A 16,660-nucleotide genomic window follows, 5' to 3' on the forward strand; every position below is an offset into this window, starting at 1 on the left:
ATATTTGAAGAAATTCTCAGCCATATATTTACTGATACTATTCAGGAAGAACTGCTGCTGTTTTGTTTTTCACATTCTGTCAAGAAAAGCCTTAATCTTTTTTGTTGAAATTTATTAACTATCCATAATTACTATAATTGCCTTTCCAAAGTGGTGAGTAACTATGTTTGTTCTGTGCCAGTCTCTCTTCTCAGATCATCTTGTTGCTGAGTGTCAAATATACAAATTTTTATTAAAATAGGATGTTCTTTGCAGTTTCATAATTTGTGACTTGCAAACCTGATCAACAAGGAGGGAGATTTAATCTGTGAAACAGAGCAGCCAACAAGCTCTAAGTGATGTGCAGCTGTTAGAAACACAAATTCCTGGTCAGCAGCATTGCCTTGTTAAGGTTTGGGGCTGGACATGTTCCAATGATCTCAGCCCTGCGGGACGGTAAGAGAGCTCTTTGTGCCTCCCATGAGCTGCCTGGGATAAAGGAAGCTGTGAGCAGGTGGAGTGTGCTCCCAGCTCCAGCAGCTCTGTGGCATTGGAGTCCCTGGGTTTACAGACAGGGACCTTCACTGATCACCTTCCCTCTTGGGCTGCAGGCACCTCACTGCTCAGGAGCTGGGCTTTGTGAGACTCAGACCAGTGAGCTGTCTACACCTGGGAGTTTTGGACTCCCTGAATAAGAGGGCTGCAAACAATAAAGCACAGAGTTTGTCACATGGAGCTCTGGGGCTGTGTCATCCCTGTCTCACCACTGACCCTACAGAACACATGGATTCCAACGTAGTTGTGGTGACCCCGACGTGACACGACTCAGCCAGCTCCTGTGGCTACAATGGGAGCAGGCAGGCCGGTGTGCAGGCAGAGCACCCGACAGACCAGCGGGCAAGATGAAGAAAGAATCAAAAGGTGAGTGCAGAGAGTGGCCAGGCCAGCCAATAACCAGATATAATAAGAGGTGAGCGTGAAGATCCACCCAGTTTATAAAGTGGGCAGGTCTGTTTTGTGGCAAAAAGGTTCTAAAATATGGAATTCGTATTATATACCCCTTTTAAATAGAGAAAACTCCACAGGAGAGCATGGGAGGATCCGTCTCCATGGAAGAACATCCAGCAATGCAGGTATGGACCCATTTTCCAAAGGAATGACTTTGAAAAAGAGAATTTATTAGATTGGATATTATGAAGTAAAAATCAGGCATTGGAACCTACCAAATAGAATGCATCAAAGATTCATACAAGGACATAAAATGGTGAATATATGCAGCTTACAAAAGCGACAGAAATGCAATTAAAATCCTAAGACCTTGGAAACTGACATGGAATTTAATAAGATGGATAAAAACCAAGATGTGTGACGAGAACCGCGTGTTGGGAAAAGCGGCCACGCCGCACTGTGAGGCGCTGAACTGGCGCCACAGGGAAGATTACACAACATCCCAGAGGGGTGGCGAGGGCTGGAGGCACAGCTGAATCCCGGCGGGCAGCGAGAGCCCGCACAGAGCCGGTACCTCGGTGTGCACAGGCAGTGCCCCGGCCGGTGGCACGGCCCTGGCCCCAAAGATAATTCCCAACTCCATGGACCATGGCTGTGCCTCCACTGGGGGAACGTACCTACTCCCTCAATCCAGCGTACATCAGGGGGCAGGGCCGGCCCCCAAGCCAGCATCACTGCAAGTGTGGCCTTGCCCCTGGCACTGCCTCCATGGATGGATCTGGAATTACATCACCAGGAGCTCCTGCAGTTGTCATACTTAGAAGTGGGACCACTCTTCCCTCAGCACCACCCCTGCCAGAGTTAAAGCATTCCAGAGACACAAGGAATCATCATCCCGCTGCAGAACACCATGAGAGTACCACTGTTGTGTTCTGTTATTTGGGTCATTCCTGATTTCTCCCCGGTTTGTAGTTGCACCCTAAGTTACCTTCCATTCCCCAATGTCAATGCTATCCCCACTCCACCCATTCCACTGGAACCTCTCTTGTTTATCCTCAAATCCCCTCCGCAGTGCCTTGTCTGTGACTTGGTTCTCCGCCCCTGTCTCTAGAAGCTTCCATGAAGGGCATTGAGTGATTGGTCAAGGATCAGGGATCCCTCCCACTAAGTTTCATGAAAGGTTGTTCTAGTTGTCAATTGTCTCCCAGTTCCCTCCCCATTGATCCTCTATTGGTGGGTAGTTAAACCCCTCCTTTGGTACCGGCCATGAATACAAGATACTGCTCCTCTTGTTTGGGGCCTTTTTGGAGTTGTAACCCCTGAGGCTGGGGGCTCTTCATGGCTCCTAATAAAGCTTTGCACTAACTATGCTCTGAATTCCTACTCCCTTCCTTCACCTGTGCTCTCTTAGCCTCCCCTGTGCACCCTGAGCGCGGGGAGTGTCCCCTGCAGTCTGCATCGTGGCACCTGGCATGGCAGCACTGCATGGCTGCTTGGCACACGCTGTGACACACCACAGATGCCTTGCTGCCAACAGCCTTCCCTGACCTTGCCACTGGCACAGCCTCTCGGAGCCTTTCCACATTTCCAAATGCCAATTGTAAGTTTCCAGAGTGTGGGAAGAGCCCTTGCAGGGGGCCCACCAAGCAAAGGGTGGAGGGAAAATCATGCAGGAGTGTTATACCGTGGGACTGTAGCAAACAAACCTGCCCAAAAAATGGTGCTGACCACATGGCACACCATCACTCGGTGGCCAAGAGCAGGACACCCTCTCACCAAGCCCAGCGGGAAACCAGCAGCTCCTGAGCGTGGGCACTGAAGAGGCAAACGAAAAAATTTACCAGCACCAGCCAAAGCAACACCAACACACCAGCTACCCCACATAGCTCAGCAGGGCCCCACAGCCACCCTGCCAACCCCTGCTTCGACTCTACCAAGGTTCTCACACTCCACAGGAAACACCTCCTGCAGCCAGTGAGGACATGCTGATGGCAATGGCTGCTTCAGCTCCTGTGTTCCAGCCCTTCTACATCAATGTTGTGGATGAGGAAGATTACATGGGTTTCCTTGATATGGATCATGCAGATAAGCTACTGAAGGAGTATCAGCAGAGAGAGTGCCTTGATTTGGAGCAGATGATGTCAGAAAGGTGAGAACAGGTCTGCAGTTCATGGTGAAACTGAAGGAATTGTGTGCTTTCCTGTATGCTGGCTGAGAATCTCAATGGCACTCTCACTAAGCCTGACTGGTGACAATTGTCTGGAAGCTCCTTTAGGAACCATTGGGGTGCTGTGCAGTGCACCCAGTGCTGCCAAAGCTGCAGTTACTCCAAGGTGCTTTCAGCTCAGCTGTTTCTCAGGGACTGAGCAGTGTTCATGGGCTCCAGGAGGTGCAGTGGGTGGTTAATCTCTGAAACAAGATCTGTGCCACATGGCAGGACTTTAGATCATGACATTCCATGCTTTTTCCTTTACAGGCCTAAAGATTTTCTTCCATTTCAGTGGCATCTTTAGGAGTTTATTTTTGGGGGATTTTAGCTAGAGAGATGGCTGATGGAAAGACACCTGAAGGTTTAGTAAAGTTTGCCTGAAAAACACTTGTTGTGCATGGTTCCTGTAAATATTTTCTTAGTAAAATATTTAACTAAGGGGTTACAGTGAGGACTTCTGGCCTCTTGTGCCTGGATTGGGGACAGCATTGGATTTGTTTGTAGCTAAAGCTGCTGTCAACTGCACAATCTGCATAGAAGACTTTTCAGCAGTGCGGGTCCTGTTGATTTTTGTTGACAATAACAAAATTGTAGAACTTTAATTATGCTTGATTCAAAATTGAAAATAACAACATCATAATTTAAGAAGCACAAAAATGTTTGAGAAGTTATTAGAGGAAGGGGGTTTCACTGGAATACAGCCGATATCTGGTAGATTTGAGTCCCGTGTGGAAGTTAGTGATTGTAAGTCATCAGAAACCAAAGAACTAGAAACAAAATGTTCACTTGCAACCTCTAACAGGAATTTTCTCTTAACAGTACATCTTTTTCAGTGTATTTAGTATTATTTAAGGTGGGTTTACAGTCCTCATAGCTTTCTCAGCAGGTGAGACTCACAGCATTGCCCATGAGGCAGGGCACAGTGAGCACTGGCCGTGCCCTCAGCCTCAGGAGCTGCACCCAGCACAGCCTGGCAGGGCGGGCAGGGCCCTGGGGCCGGGCTCAGGGGCCACCACAAACCCAGCACAGGCTGCAGACACAGCCAGCACTGCTTGGGGTCACCTGCAGTGCCTGCCACCGGTTTGCCCTGCGAGCAGCCAGGTTAAAGCTGGCTGGGGTTTATCTCCAGGCACTGTAAATCACACCTGTGCACGTACACAGGGCAAGATTGGGAGTAAAGTGCACAAGGAGCATTTGGAGTAAAGTGCACAAGCACAGCCACAGCACTCAGCACTAACAGGAGCAAAAGAGATGGGCTGAGCTAATTTGAAGAGTTTGGCTCTCGTAAGCCACTGAGCTGTAAAGAGAGGTGTGAGCAGGACTGGATCTGGAGAAATGGAGCCCCTCTCCTGTGGAGACAGGCTGAGAGAGCTGGGCTGTTCAGCTGGACAGGAGAAGGCTCTGGGCACACCTCAGAGCCCCTTGCAGGAGCCCCAGGCAGCCTCCAAGGAAAATGGAGAGGGGCATTGGCCAAGGGCATGTAGCAACAGGACAAGGGGGAACGGAATGGCTTCAAACCAACTGAGGCAGGTTTAAATCAGATGCAGGGAAGAGATTTCCCCCTCTGAGGGTGCTGAGGCTCTGGCACCCAGAGCAGCTTGTAACTGTCCTATCCCTGGCAGTGCCCAAGGGCAGCTTTGTTAGGAAGGTGTCCCTGCCCATGGCACATGTGGCATGAGTAGAGCTTGGAGGTTTCTTCCAACCCCAACCATTCTGTCATCAGATCAGCTCATTCTTTGAAATGCTCTTTCTGACAACTGAGAACTCACATAATCAGAAATTGCAAAACTGCCTTTCTGGGGCAAGAGCTTTTGAGTTAGGAAAAAGAAAAAAGAAAAAAAGCAGAGCCTAATACCTGCATAAAACCAACACAACCTCTTAGTTAATGTGAGCACAAAATCTCTACTCTGTTCTCTCCTTTACATATCATCCTTCAATTATGGATGAGCAATGTATTGCAACAAATCCTCTGGATTTTCCAGAGGCATTAGATAGAGAGTTACCACCCAAATACCACCCTTGAATATTGCTCCCACTAGATAAAAGCTAATCATTAATCTCTTTCTGATTGTTACTGTACTACAACACAACTCCAAACGTCCCTGAACACACAGAAATGAGTCACAGGTGCCTCCTGCACCCTGCATGTAAAAGCTGGGGATTTTCTAGTATTGGTGTTTTTGTCAGAAACATGCTTCTCTGAGAATAGAAATAACTCCACGTTTACTTCGGTGAAAGTACACCTGCAGGGCTCTGGTTTGGTCCTGGCTCGGCTGTGTTTCCCACCCGCAGATCTCAGTCCCAGAGGCAGTGAATGGGAGCGAGCAGAGCCGAGGTGCCCCGCGGGTGTGTGCGGGGCAGGCTGAGCAAAGCCTCCCCCGGGGCCGCAGCCGGAGGTGCTGCAGCAGCAGGACAGCGCTCCCGGCAATGCCGGGCCGTTTGCAAAGCGCCTGGGGGCCGCGGTGCCCGGGATTGCGGCACTGCCGTGGCAAAGGAGCGCTGGGGAGGCAGCGGGAGCCCCGCGGGCAGGAGGGCTCCCCGCTCCCGGGCCGGGCCCGGCAGTGCCGGCCTGGCTCGCAGCCCGAGCGCTGCCTCGCCTCAGCCGGCTTTGCCTTGCGTAAGGCGGCCCAGGCCCAGCCTATAAAGGCCCGGCCCGCGGGCTGGGCCCAGTGGCACCATGGCAGCTGCGAGGGACACGGCGCGGCTGGCCTGGATCCTCTGCCTCGGGGCCGCGGCGCTGGTGGCCACAGGTAAACACCGGGGATACGGCCCGGGGCAGCTGCAGCACAGAGGGCACCTGCAGCTGCCTCCGGGGCCAGCCGAGAGCCGGGCACAGACCCTGGGCAGGGATGGGCACAAACCCTGGGCAGGGATGGGCTCAAACCCTGGGCTGGGATGGGCACAAATCCTGGGATGGGATGGGCTCAAACCCTGGGCAGGGATGAGCACAAACCCTGGGCAGGGATGGGCACGAACCCTGGGCAGGGATGGGCACAGACCCTGGGTTGATATAGACACAAACCCTGGGTAGGGATGAGCACAACCCTGGGCAGGGATGGGCACATACCCTGGGCTGGGATGGGCTCAAACCCTGGGCAGGGATGGGCACGAACCCTGGGATGGGATGGGTACAACCCTGGGCTGATATAGACACAAATCCTGGGCAGGGATGGGCACAAAGCCTGAGCTGATCTGGACACAATCCCTGGGCTGAGCCAGGTGCAAACATTGAGCAGAGATGGGCACAAACCCTGGCCTGGGCTGGGCACACAAATTGAGCTGCAGTAGTAAAAATTTCATTACAGTTTTTAATCTCCTTTCAGTCATTTGTTTTACTTGCCTTCTTTACAATAAGAAAAGTCAAATCCCATTCCCAAAATCTTGCCTGCTGAGGCTGTGTGGCCACAGTACCACATCTGTATTTGATGTTAGAACTTTCCCACATGGGGTTAAAATGGTTTTTTATCTAACAACCCAGGGCAAAAAAAAAATAGTAAGATCTCTATGCAACCACTAATGTGTCTTCAGTAAGACAATACAAATTATATACCTGAAGGAGATGGATATTGAGGCCAATCAAAATGAAAGCTGAAATAATGTCAGCTCTACTGATTTAATAAAGGTATAATGAAATTTTTCAGAAGAAATTTAAAATTAAATTTAAAAACATTAAAATTAAAATTTAAACTAAACAATTTTAAATGAGAAAACACTAGTAATCAAATTGGTAAAATAAAACAGCATATTAAGATGGTATAGTGTTAAAGCTGATGTGAGTTTGTTGAAGCTTTATGTATAAAAACTACTTGTCTAAGTGCACTAAAGGTGTACATTTAAGTAGCAAATGTAGCAATTACTTACAACCAGAGCAGTGATGTGATTCTGTGCTGCTGTCCCACAGAACAACCAGAAGCAGAGACCAAATATGGGAGAGTCCGAGGGTACCAATTCCACGTGGACACAGCTGAGAGGACTGTAAATGTCTTCTTGGGACTGCCTTTTGCTAAGCCTCCCGTTGGATCACTGAGGTTTTCTGAACCCCAGCCACCTGAGCCATGGGAAGGTGTCAGAGATGCCACTTCCTACCCACCAATGTAAGGCCATGACCAAACCACTGACCCTTTCATGATGTTAAACTCTGGACACTTCCAGGACTCTGATGTGCTCACAGGGCCATCCATGAAGACAAATTCCTTGGTGCCCCCTCGTTGCACCTGCAGCTGTCCCAGTGGATGCATTTCTAAAGATACTCTAGGAGCTGCTCTCTGTGCCAGCAGCTGCTCTCTGACGGGCATCAGAGAGAGCTGAGATGGAGCAGCACCTACAGACAATGCTCTGCCTCAGGAGCACTTGGCCAGCCCTTACCAATCACTGGAAACCTTTGGAGCAGGGACAGAAAGGAGCTGAGGAAATGTTGGAACACAACGTTAGCGGGAAACTGCGGAGTCAAGTGCTTAAAAGGGCACTTGGGAAATGCACAGCAATGCCAATCTACCTTGTAAATGTCTCACTCCCTTGATTTGTCCTACTGCTGCCCTTGTTTAATCGCTCAAGGTTAATATCTACCATTGCAATGTAAAAAGCTATTGGAGACTTCAAATAATTCATTTATATTTGCATATGTATTTCACATACCAATCTAAAAGCGTGCTGGAGATCAGTTTCTGCTTGGCACTTTGTGGTGGAAGTACAAAAACGTTTCTCTTCACAGCTTTCAGGATTTAGTGAAATCTCTTCCCTGTTACCCTGTTACTTTTGCATTTATTCAGGTGTCTACAGGACCAAGTACAAGGACAGAATTTTTCAGACTTGATTACCAACAGAAAAGAGAAAGTTGTTCTGCAAGTGTCTGAGGATTGCTTGTACCTAAATGTCTACACACCTGTTTCGACAGGAGAAACGGAGAAGCTGCCTGTAAGCAAAACCTTTATAACAACTTCAGCAAAATTATCTGACAGAAAACTTCAACCTCTGCCATGAGCAGACATGCAGGGGCACTTTTGTACTGATGAACAACTTACATGCTTTGTCCCAGCAAATATAAGTTGGAATTAAAGAGGCACAAAATCCTATTTTACAAGTAAAATTGTATTGCCATCTAGCTAAGCAGTGCTTGATTTAATCCAAAGGATCAGTCTAAAGTCACAGGGCACTGACACAGTGTAAACATTTAACAAAAGCAGTGCCATTTTGTAGCCCTGCAGGCCTCAGATTATAATGACTTCTGCAATTTGTGAAATGTATTCTGAAAGAATCAAGAGTGTAATAGCACAAAATGTTGTATCATGGGCTACATTTAGTTTTTCTCACTGGGGCCTCTTACCTAAGCTGGGTTGATCCTCTGTTTCTTTTTCCAGGTCCTAGTATGGATCCATGGAGGTGGATTAGTTATTGGAGCAGCTTCATCATATGATGGCTCAGTATTTGCAGCATTTGACAACGTGGTGGTTGTAACAATTCAGTACAGACTCGGTATTGCTGGATATTTTAGGTGAGTTGGATGATCTCAGTTTTTCCTAAGTGATTTCCAAAAGGATGTGTGCAAAGCCTTTGTAAAGAGAAGTGCAGAAGACTTGCTTATGCAAAGAAACATTTCTGAACTGCACCTGCAGCCCTGGGGACAATTTCCAGTGCCAAGGCAGATTCCAGGTCTGTTCTTGTGGGGCTGCTGCTCCACTCTCAGGGATGCCCGAGCCATCCATTCGTCAGTCTTGGAGGGAAGTTCTGTGTAGACAATGGCAGATGATTTGTCACACCACAGACTGTGTTTTCCTCTGCCTCTTGGCTTGCATTGAGCACTTGAGCAAATCTGTTCTGTCCCTGCAGCACTGGTGATGAGCATGCCCGGGGTAACTGGGGATATTTAGACCAAGTGGCGGCTCTTCGCTGGATTCAGGAAAATATCATGCATTTTGGAGGAGATCCAGGATCTGTCACTATCTTTGGAGAATCTGCAGGAGGAATCAGTGTTTCTGCTCTTGTAAGTTCCCAGTAATCATGAATTGTAATTACTTAGGGGAAAACCCCTCCATCAATTTTCAGTATCTGCGTGGGAAGTCAGTGAGAGAAAAGGGACGGGGTTACGGTGACACATCACCTGGGTCTTTGATAGCGCACAAGGCAAAACAACACACATTTTGAATGATAATAATTTGTTTTTTTCATACTCAAATGTTGTGGTTAAGAAACAGAATGTTATTACTCATCTGTTCAATGAAGTTTTCGTCGATTTGGGTTTTTTTCCCAATATAACAGCTGTCAAAGTCTAATCTCATGAGAAAAGTCCTTTAGGAGGAGTTGTGCACTCTTGCCCAATTTCTGTTTGCTTTGACAGCCACTTGTGCCAAGTGATTGAGGTGAACAGTTCTGGCAGCTGGTGCAGCCCAGCAGTTTGTGACCCTGTGATTGTGTAAAATCTTTACTCCAACACGGAGCACATTGGCTGTGACTCTCTCCTTCTCCAGCCGCTCCCACTTTGGTACAGCTCACACGGCCCAGCCAGGCTTCCTTGTACCTGGCATGCACATCCATGCTTCCCGTGGCCAAAAGCTCTTTCCTGCCCTTCTGCAGCACAGCCAGCCTGCCTTGGGCACATCCCATCTGTACCTGCCCTGCAGGGTGCTGCTGGGAGGCCCTGGGAGCAAAGGGCAGGGGAGGGAAAGGCCCTGAGCTCCCCATCCCTGCCAGCGCTGCCAAAGCACTTTGCACAGCTGGGCTGTGGCCAGAGGCTGCACAGGGACACTCTTAGCACATGGGCTTTCAAAATGCCCCCAATGGCCACTGCTGACACTGAAACCCAAAATCCCAGGGGAGAACACACTGCTTGTCATGCTTGTCCTTGCTTTCTCACAGGTCTTATCTCCCCTGGCCAAGGGCTTGTTCCACAAGGCCATTTCAGAGAGTGGCACTGCACCCCTGCTCTTGTTCACTGACCAGCCTGAGGAGGAAGCACGGGTGGGTACTTGTGGTAATTTTAATTCCTTTTTCCAGGTATATCTTAAACTGTTCAGTCCAAAATATTGAATCCTATGAATTCACATTTCTTGTGGGTGAAGGCAGTCTTAAAAGGCAGTATTTCTGTGTGCAAATAGTACATGTTTAATGATGCGTTGCTTATCAAACCCCGAAATATCCACAAAGAGAGAAAAATGTAAAGTCAAGGAATATTGTAACATGTAGGGTCTTTAAGAAAACTCAACATATACTGTTTGGCAGGAAAACAGTATCAGACTCTGAATACTCTTCTCTTCCCCTCCTGTTTGATGCCTGTAGTGTCCAAACAAACAAGACTTTATTCAGGTTTTTTTTACTTTGAGAACTATGGTTTCATCCTTTCTTTTCTCTTCAAGTGCAAGAAACAATTTCCAGAACCTGGAAGCTGGCACATCAAAGAGACAGCTGTCTCTAATGGCAGCTCTTGCTCCAGCCAAAAAGACATCACCAAGAGTGGTAGAATGTGCTCTCTGTTGCCCTGCAGATGGTTTATTCTCTAACTCCTTTATGTCACCCAGCCTTCTCAGCCCAGCCTGTTAATTACCAGCATTGTCTCAGAATATTTCTGTATCAAGAAAACCTGGAGGCAGAGGTTTTCCCCTCCTGCCCAGCCCGTGGTGTGAAGGATTGTGAGGGCTTCCAGTGCCCTCCCTCAGGAGCTGGGACAAGCCAGGCTCCAGCATCCTTTGTGCAGGAGCTTTGGCTGCTCCTGCTGCACTCGGTGTCTCGTAGAGCCAGACAGAGGAAATGTGTCCAAACCTGTTTGTTCTCACTGCTTGCAGAAAATTGCTGCTGTCGCTGGCTGTGAAAAATCCAGTTCAGCTGCAATGGTTGAATGCTTGAGAGGAAAAACTGAAGAAGAACTACTACAGATAACACAGAAAATGGTAGGTGAAATAATTCTTCTTGCAATTAAGTGACTCCTCAGACTTTTTCATCCCAAAGAATACCCTTGGTGGCATGTAAAATTAGGAGAACCTGAAGTGGATGTAAAATCTGGCGTTCTTGACTTTTTCAGCACATGACAGCACTGCAGATCTGCAATGAGACCTCGCCTGAGAAGTGCAAACAGGTTCCTGCCCTTCATTCTGCATGCACTTGGAGCTACCTGTGGCTTGCTGTCATGCTCAACCGCGGCAAAGAAAAGAAAATGGCACAGATGATTCTGGAGAACCTGAAAATCAAATTATATGTTATGTCCTACTTACAAGTTCCTATCTCATTGCTTATGTGTCTTTCAAATTTCAATACAGATGTGGTTTTTCCCCACTGTTGCACACATCCATGGCCATAATTAACTAACATGGGAATTCAATATAATGACTTCTACTTCACAAACATTAGAAATATAATGTTAATCTTCCCAGTCTTCTACTGAGTGCAAAAAAGCAGTCAGAGAAAATGGCTTGGATAACATTATGTTTTGTATTTTCACTTGGATTCTCTTTGGAACTGCAGATAAAATGGGAGCATCTTTAGGAAGTAAAATGGATGCACTAATGAAGCTTTCTTTTTTTGCTTTTTCTTCAGGTTTACTTTCTCACCAGCACATGTGTGGATGGTGTGTTTTTTCCAAAGAATCCCAGGGAATTACTCTCTGAAAAATCAATCAATGGTGTCCCATACATCATAGGAGTAAATAACTGGGAATTTGGATGGGTAATACCTATGGTAAGGAACTAAATATATTGATATTTAAACATCATTTTGTGAAGAGAAGATTTTGAACTCAGCGTGATTCTCCATATCATGCAGGCATTGAAATATCCTCCTTTTGTGGATGGTCTGGATAAAGATGTTGCACGTCAGATTTTACAGCGCAACTTAGCAATACTCATTAAGGTAAGAGACCAGTTTCAGAATAACCCAGTGCTGCTGCTTGGCTGCTCTGCCTGGTTTTACTCCTGGAGGGACACATTTCCCAGGGAAATGCCATTGTGCTGGACAGCTCCCTGAATTGGGGCAGAAACAGGCACACAGGTGCTGCACTCCTGTTACCTCCAGTGACTGGAAATACTCTCTGCATTCCCAGCCTAAATGCCCCTCTTCTTCAAAAGGAGTTCTGTGGGAATCCAGGAGTGATGCAGGTACCTAAACAAGGTCGCTTGGACATTGTAGATCCCCCCAGGTCATGCAAGACATGCAGAGCAGCAGCAGGTCTGGCAGGAGACCTATGGGACACAACCTCCTAAAGCAGAAGCTGGGCACTGGAAAGGAAACCCCGAGAGGTTTGGGGTGCACTGACACATTCCTTGAGGGTTCTCAAGGTTCTGCTTCCTGTAATTTACAAATCTCTTGGTTTTGTGGTGCCTTTGTGCTCTCCTGAAGCTACTCCATAGAAAAGTACAAATTATGAGGTAAGAATTAAGGACCCTAGAAGCAGAGCCAGTACTTGCAAGCATCAATCAATGACACAAAGATTCACCATGAACTTGGAAATGCAGAGCCCAGGCTTGTTCTGAAAAGCAGAAATATGGTCATCGACAACACTCAATGGATTTGATGAAATCCAGCAGGATTTCTGTGCTCTTGTGAAGGTGTTTGCACAGAAGAGAGAAGAGTCAGCATCACTGACTGCTGCTTATCTAAAGGTGGTTGATCCTTTGATCTTGCATCCCTCTTGTCCCCAAGATCACCTGTACCCACAGCTGTGTAACTCCGCTCTGAGCTCTGAGCCACACTCTGACACAGCTGGGGATTTTCTCTGAAAGCTGTTGGTGGGGATTAGCCAGGGATGTGCAGAGGCCACACTCACCCACTGCTGTTGCTCCTTACAATATTCATCATCATTATAATACTTTTCATTGCTGTTTCAGGGCCTTACATCTGAAGTTGTTGACAGAGTGTACAAGGAGTACATGGGGGATGCAGAAAGACCTGCTCAGGTCCGAGATGGCCTCCTGGATGCATTGGGAGATGTCTACTTTGTCATCTCATCTGTGGAAGTGGCCAGATGCCACAGAGGTACCCAGCAGCTTCAGAACAGCTGTTCAATTCTGGCTGGAGGTGGTGTGGACAGTGTGCAGCACTTTTCACTATCCAGAGAACTGGTAGTGGTTTTATTTAACCAAAACAGGTATTCATGAAAGTTTATCATGTCTGGAGCAGTATTTTCAGCTCTCAAACCAGCACTTTTCTGTGTCCTCTAGATGCTGGCAACCCAGTCTACTTTTATGAATTCCAACATCGGCCGAGTTCCGTGGAAGGTTTTCTACCAGAGTTTGTAAAAGCAGATCATGGAGCTGAGATTGCCTTTGTCTTTGGAAAGCCATTCTTAGCTGGTGATGTACCCATATTTCTTCCATCTTCCTTTTAGACCCTCATTATTTCTCATTTCAATTACTGCATGGCTTTAGAATAGAATTTCTCTCTTTATAAGCATTAGAAACATTATGTCTATTATTAGCATACCTTATATATCATAAGCCTCATTATGAGCATAAGCATCTTCTGTCTTCACTAGCAGATACTTTGCATTACATCATTCATCTGCAGGTCTCTGCTAGAAAAACCTCCAACAGCTCATGGCAACCAGGAGAGGTGTTGCAATGATACAGCTGATACTCATTAGTTACTTTCTAATGTGGCCCTTCCCTCTCACCCTTTGCAGGAGGTGCTACAAAAGAAGAAAATGAACTTAGCAGAACTGTGATGAGATACTGGACCAACTTTGCTAAAAATGGGTGAGAATCACAGTGCTAATTACAGCTCAAGTTCAGTCTGTGCTGCCCAGAACGTACTTACCAGCCTGACGCAGTACTTATGTGGTGCTTCCCAAAATTTGACAGAATTGAAGAGAAATATTGAAGCAATTTCTCTTCTTAAAGGTCTTTTTAAAGCACCTGCAGACATGAGGAAGGAAAAAATCTAAGAGCAGTTACTGCATCAGCAATGGAGTTTTAGATTTAAAATGAATGGCAACTTTTACAATTTTGCTGTTCCACTGATGAGCATTTTCATAAAATACTGCCCATTTATTCAGGTACCAGAATCACATCAGCTGGGCTCACCTGCTGGTTTTCTGAAATGCTCTGAACCTGAGCAGTCAGACAGCAATGGATTGGCAAATGGAGAGCTAACTTTTCCTTCTGTTATTTCCAGAAATCCCAACAGGGAGGGCTTGGTCCATTGGCCTCAGTATGACCTGGAGGAAAAATACCTGGGAATAGACCTGGAGCAAAAGGCAGCAGAGAAACTGAAAGAACACAGAGTGGAGTTTTGGGCACAGCTCATGAAACAAAGTCAGACTGGAAGGAGAAAACACACAGATTTATAAGATCTGTGGAGGGCAGAGTTTGCTTTTAAAACCCAAAGGAAAGTCAAACAAAATGAGTTTGTCAGCATACAGAGTAATAATCACCTTGTAACTCACTGTTGTGTAATCTGCTGGCCTAATCACAGTGAAGGGAGAGCAACAAGGGGCATTCAGAATGTTTGTCAGACTGAAAATCACTATTTAATGAAGCAACCAGAAAAAACCCACAATCTGTCTGGGTGCAGACAGGCCATGGTACCGACTCAGTGCATATCAAAAGTGAATACTGAGGTGGGAATGGGCAAATGAACTGAAATCTGTAAGAAATTATATATATAGAATATACTGTAAATGTCAGACTATTTTATATGCTTATTCCCTTCTTCTTTCAGAAGGGCATGGTCAGTTGTCCTTCCTAGAGACTCTTTCTGCTTTCTTTCACTGGAAATAGCTTGTAGGCAGCAGAGCATCCATCAAACAAAGTCTGTGAGGTGAGCTTGACATCTCACAAAAGAGGACAGAAAATCTCTACCTGTTCTATTGCTTTGTGAATTGTTCTAAATAAATGGTGCTTTGATTTTTGGAACTTCCTTTTCTTTCACTTAACTGATGGAGGCTCATTCCGAGAGGTCAAGGCACACGTGAGAAGCCAGAAACGTGCCCAGGTTCTTTCTTCCACCCAAATGGTTTCAGGTATGAATCTTTGCAGGTGTCTGTGCAGGACCTGAGGCTTAAGGCTCTTCCACAGCCTCTTCTGGGCTGTGACTGTGTGTCCTTCACCCCTTCCTGGCAAATGCCCGGTGCAGGGGCTGCAGGAGGACGCAGTGCTGGCAGGACAGACGCCCAGAGAGGCAGAGGGGGAGCAAAGGCTGGTGGTGCTCCCTGCACGTTGTTGGCTCAGCAGCACCAGAGAGGAGATCTGCTGACATGCAGAGTGTGCACCCCCAGCCTCCCCCAGCTGGGGAAGGGCTCAGGGCACACCGGGAGGGAAGTGGCTTTTTTGCCAACTTACATGGCAAGCAGGACACAAAGGGACAATGTGGGAATCCAGGAAGCCAGGAGAGCTCTCCTCATGGCCACAAACAAACAAACAGCCCTGCTCCAACTCCCCCTTGCACTGGTGCCCAGCTCCCACATCCCACAGCACCTGGGGGCTCTCACAGGGACAGCCCAAGCTCCTGCTGCAGCTGGTGACCCTTTGTAGGTGTCTTCTTCTTCCTCCTCTCCCCTGGGTTCACTTGCTTTTGCACACCTGTGGATCTCAAGCAGTGTCATCTGCTACCTGGCCACCCCCTTTTCTGCATTTTCCATAACTTGTGAAAAACTCCAGTTGTGGCAATCAGGAACAGCTAATTGCAGCAACCATGCTGCCAGTTGTGTCACACATCTCTTACCCCTTCCCTTGTTTGCTCTGGCACAGCCTTTATGTCCATTAGTGGTGTGTTTGTTGAATCAATGTGTCTGTCCCTGCACATTCACAAAAATCATTATCCTAACAAGACAGAAGGAATCCTGTGTCTTAGGGAATGCAGAGCCACCAGTACAACTCCTGGGTAGAAGGGAGGCACACATTAGGCACACATGATTACAAAGAAGTTTCTGGCTGTGTGAGAGGAAGTGTTCTGTCCATCTGTGGATTTTAAACCCCAAATATAAAGACTGGTACACACGGTCAAACAGCTGAAAAGGGAATAAAACCATGGCCACAGTGAATGGGACACAGTTGAGCAGAAGATCCTTACCTTATGTGCCAAACCTCATTTTATGTCATAGCTTTAGTATTCATGGTCACTTGGTTCAGATTCACAGCTGCACCAATAGTTGAAGAAATTCTCCGCAGTATATTTACTGATACTATTCAGCAAGAATTACAGAACACCTGCTGTTCTGTTTTTCACATTCTGTCAAGAAAAGCCCTAATCTTTTTTTTTCTAAGTTTTTTTTATATCCATAATTACTGTACTCGCCTTTCCAAGGTGGTCAGTATGTTTGTTCTCTGCCAGTTCTGCTTCTCAGATACTCTTGTTCCTAAGTGTAAAATATGCAAATTTTTATTAAAGTAGGATGTTCTTTGCTGTCTGATCTTTATAACATGCAAACCTGATCAACAAGGAGGGAAATTTAATCTGTGAAAGAGAGCAGCCAACAAGCTCTAAGTGATGTGCAGCTGTTAGAAACACAAATTCCTGGTCAGCAGCATTGCCTTGTTAAGGTTTGGGGCTGGACATGTTCCGATGATCTCAGCCCCGTGGGAGGGTAACAGAGCTGTTTGTGCC

General features: G+C 46.9%; 1 protein-coding gene and 1 long non-coding RNA gene across 4 annotated transcripts in view; one reads left to right on the forward strand and one right to left on the reverse strand.

Annotated features, from left to right (window-relative positions):
• Positions 1–16,660, reverse strand: part of LOC134424123 (uncharacterized) — a 40,932-nt gene that overhangs the window by 7,262 nt on the left and 17,010 nt on the right. The window contains exons 4-5 of one of the 3 annotated variants that reach the window (XR_010029341.1): positions 13,541–13,745; positions 10,211–11,303 (exon numbers count right to left, since the gene is read on the reverse strand). This is a non-coding gene — a long non-coding RNA (uncharacterized LOC134424123). Of the gene's footprint in view, positions 1–10,210; positions 11,304–13,540; positions 13,746–14,407; positions 16,413–16,660 lie in introns of those variants that run through there. The other 2 variants (XR_010029347.1, XR_010029344.1) reach the window with 2 other exon arrangements.
• LOC134424122 (fatty acyl-CoA hydrolase precursor, medium chain-like) lies at positions 5,814–14,970 on the forward strand. Its single transcript, XM_063167625.1, has 14 exons — positions 5,814–5,886; positions 7,038–7,230; positions 7,906–8,050; positions 8,494–8,627; positions 8,963–9,116; positions 9,989–10,090; positions 10,912–11,016; positions 11,148–11,201; positions 11,660–11,800; positions 11,885–11,971; positions 12,946–13,093; positions 13,279–13,410; positions 13,740–13,812; positions 14,231–14,970. Exons 1-14 carry the CDS (start codon positions 5,814–5,816, stop codon positions 14,403–14,405), a joined length of 1,716 nt encoding a protein of 571 aa, XP_063023695.1. The 3' UTR covers positions 14,406–14,970.

This window comes from Melospiza melodia, chromosome 13, assembly GCF_035770615.1.
Source record: "Melospiza melodia melodia isolate bMelMel2 chromosome 13, bMelMel2.pri, whole genome shotgun sequence".
NCBI classification, from domain to species: domain Eukaryota; kingdom Metazoa; phylum Chordata; class Aves; order Passeriformes; family Passerellidae; genus Melospiza; species Melospiza melodia.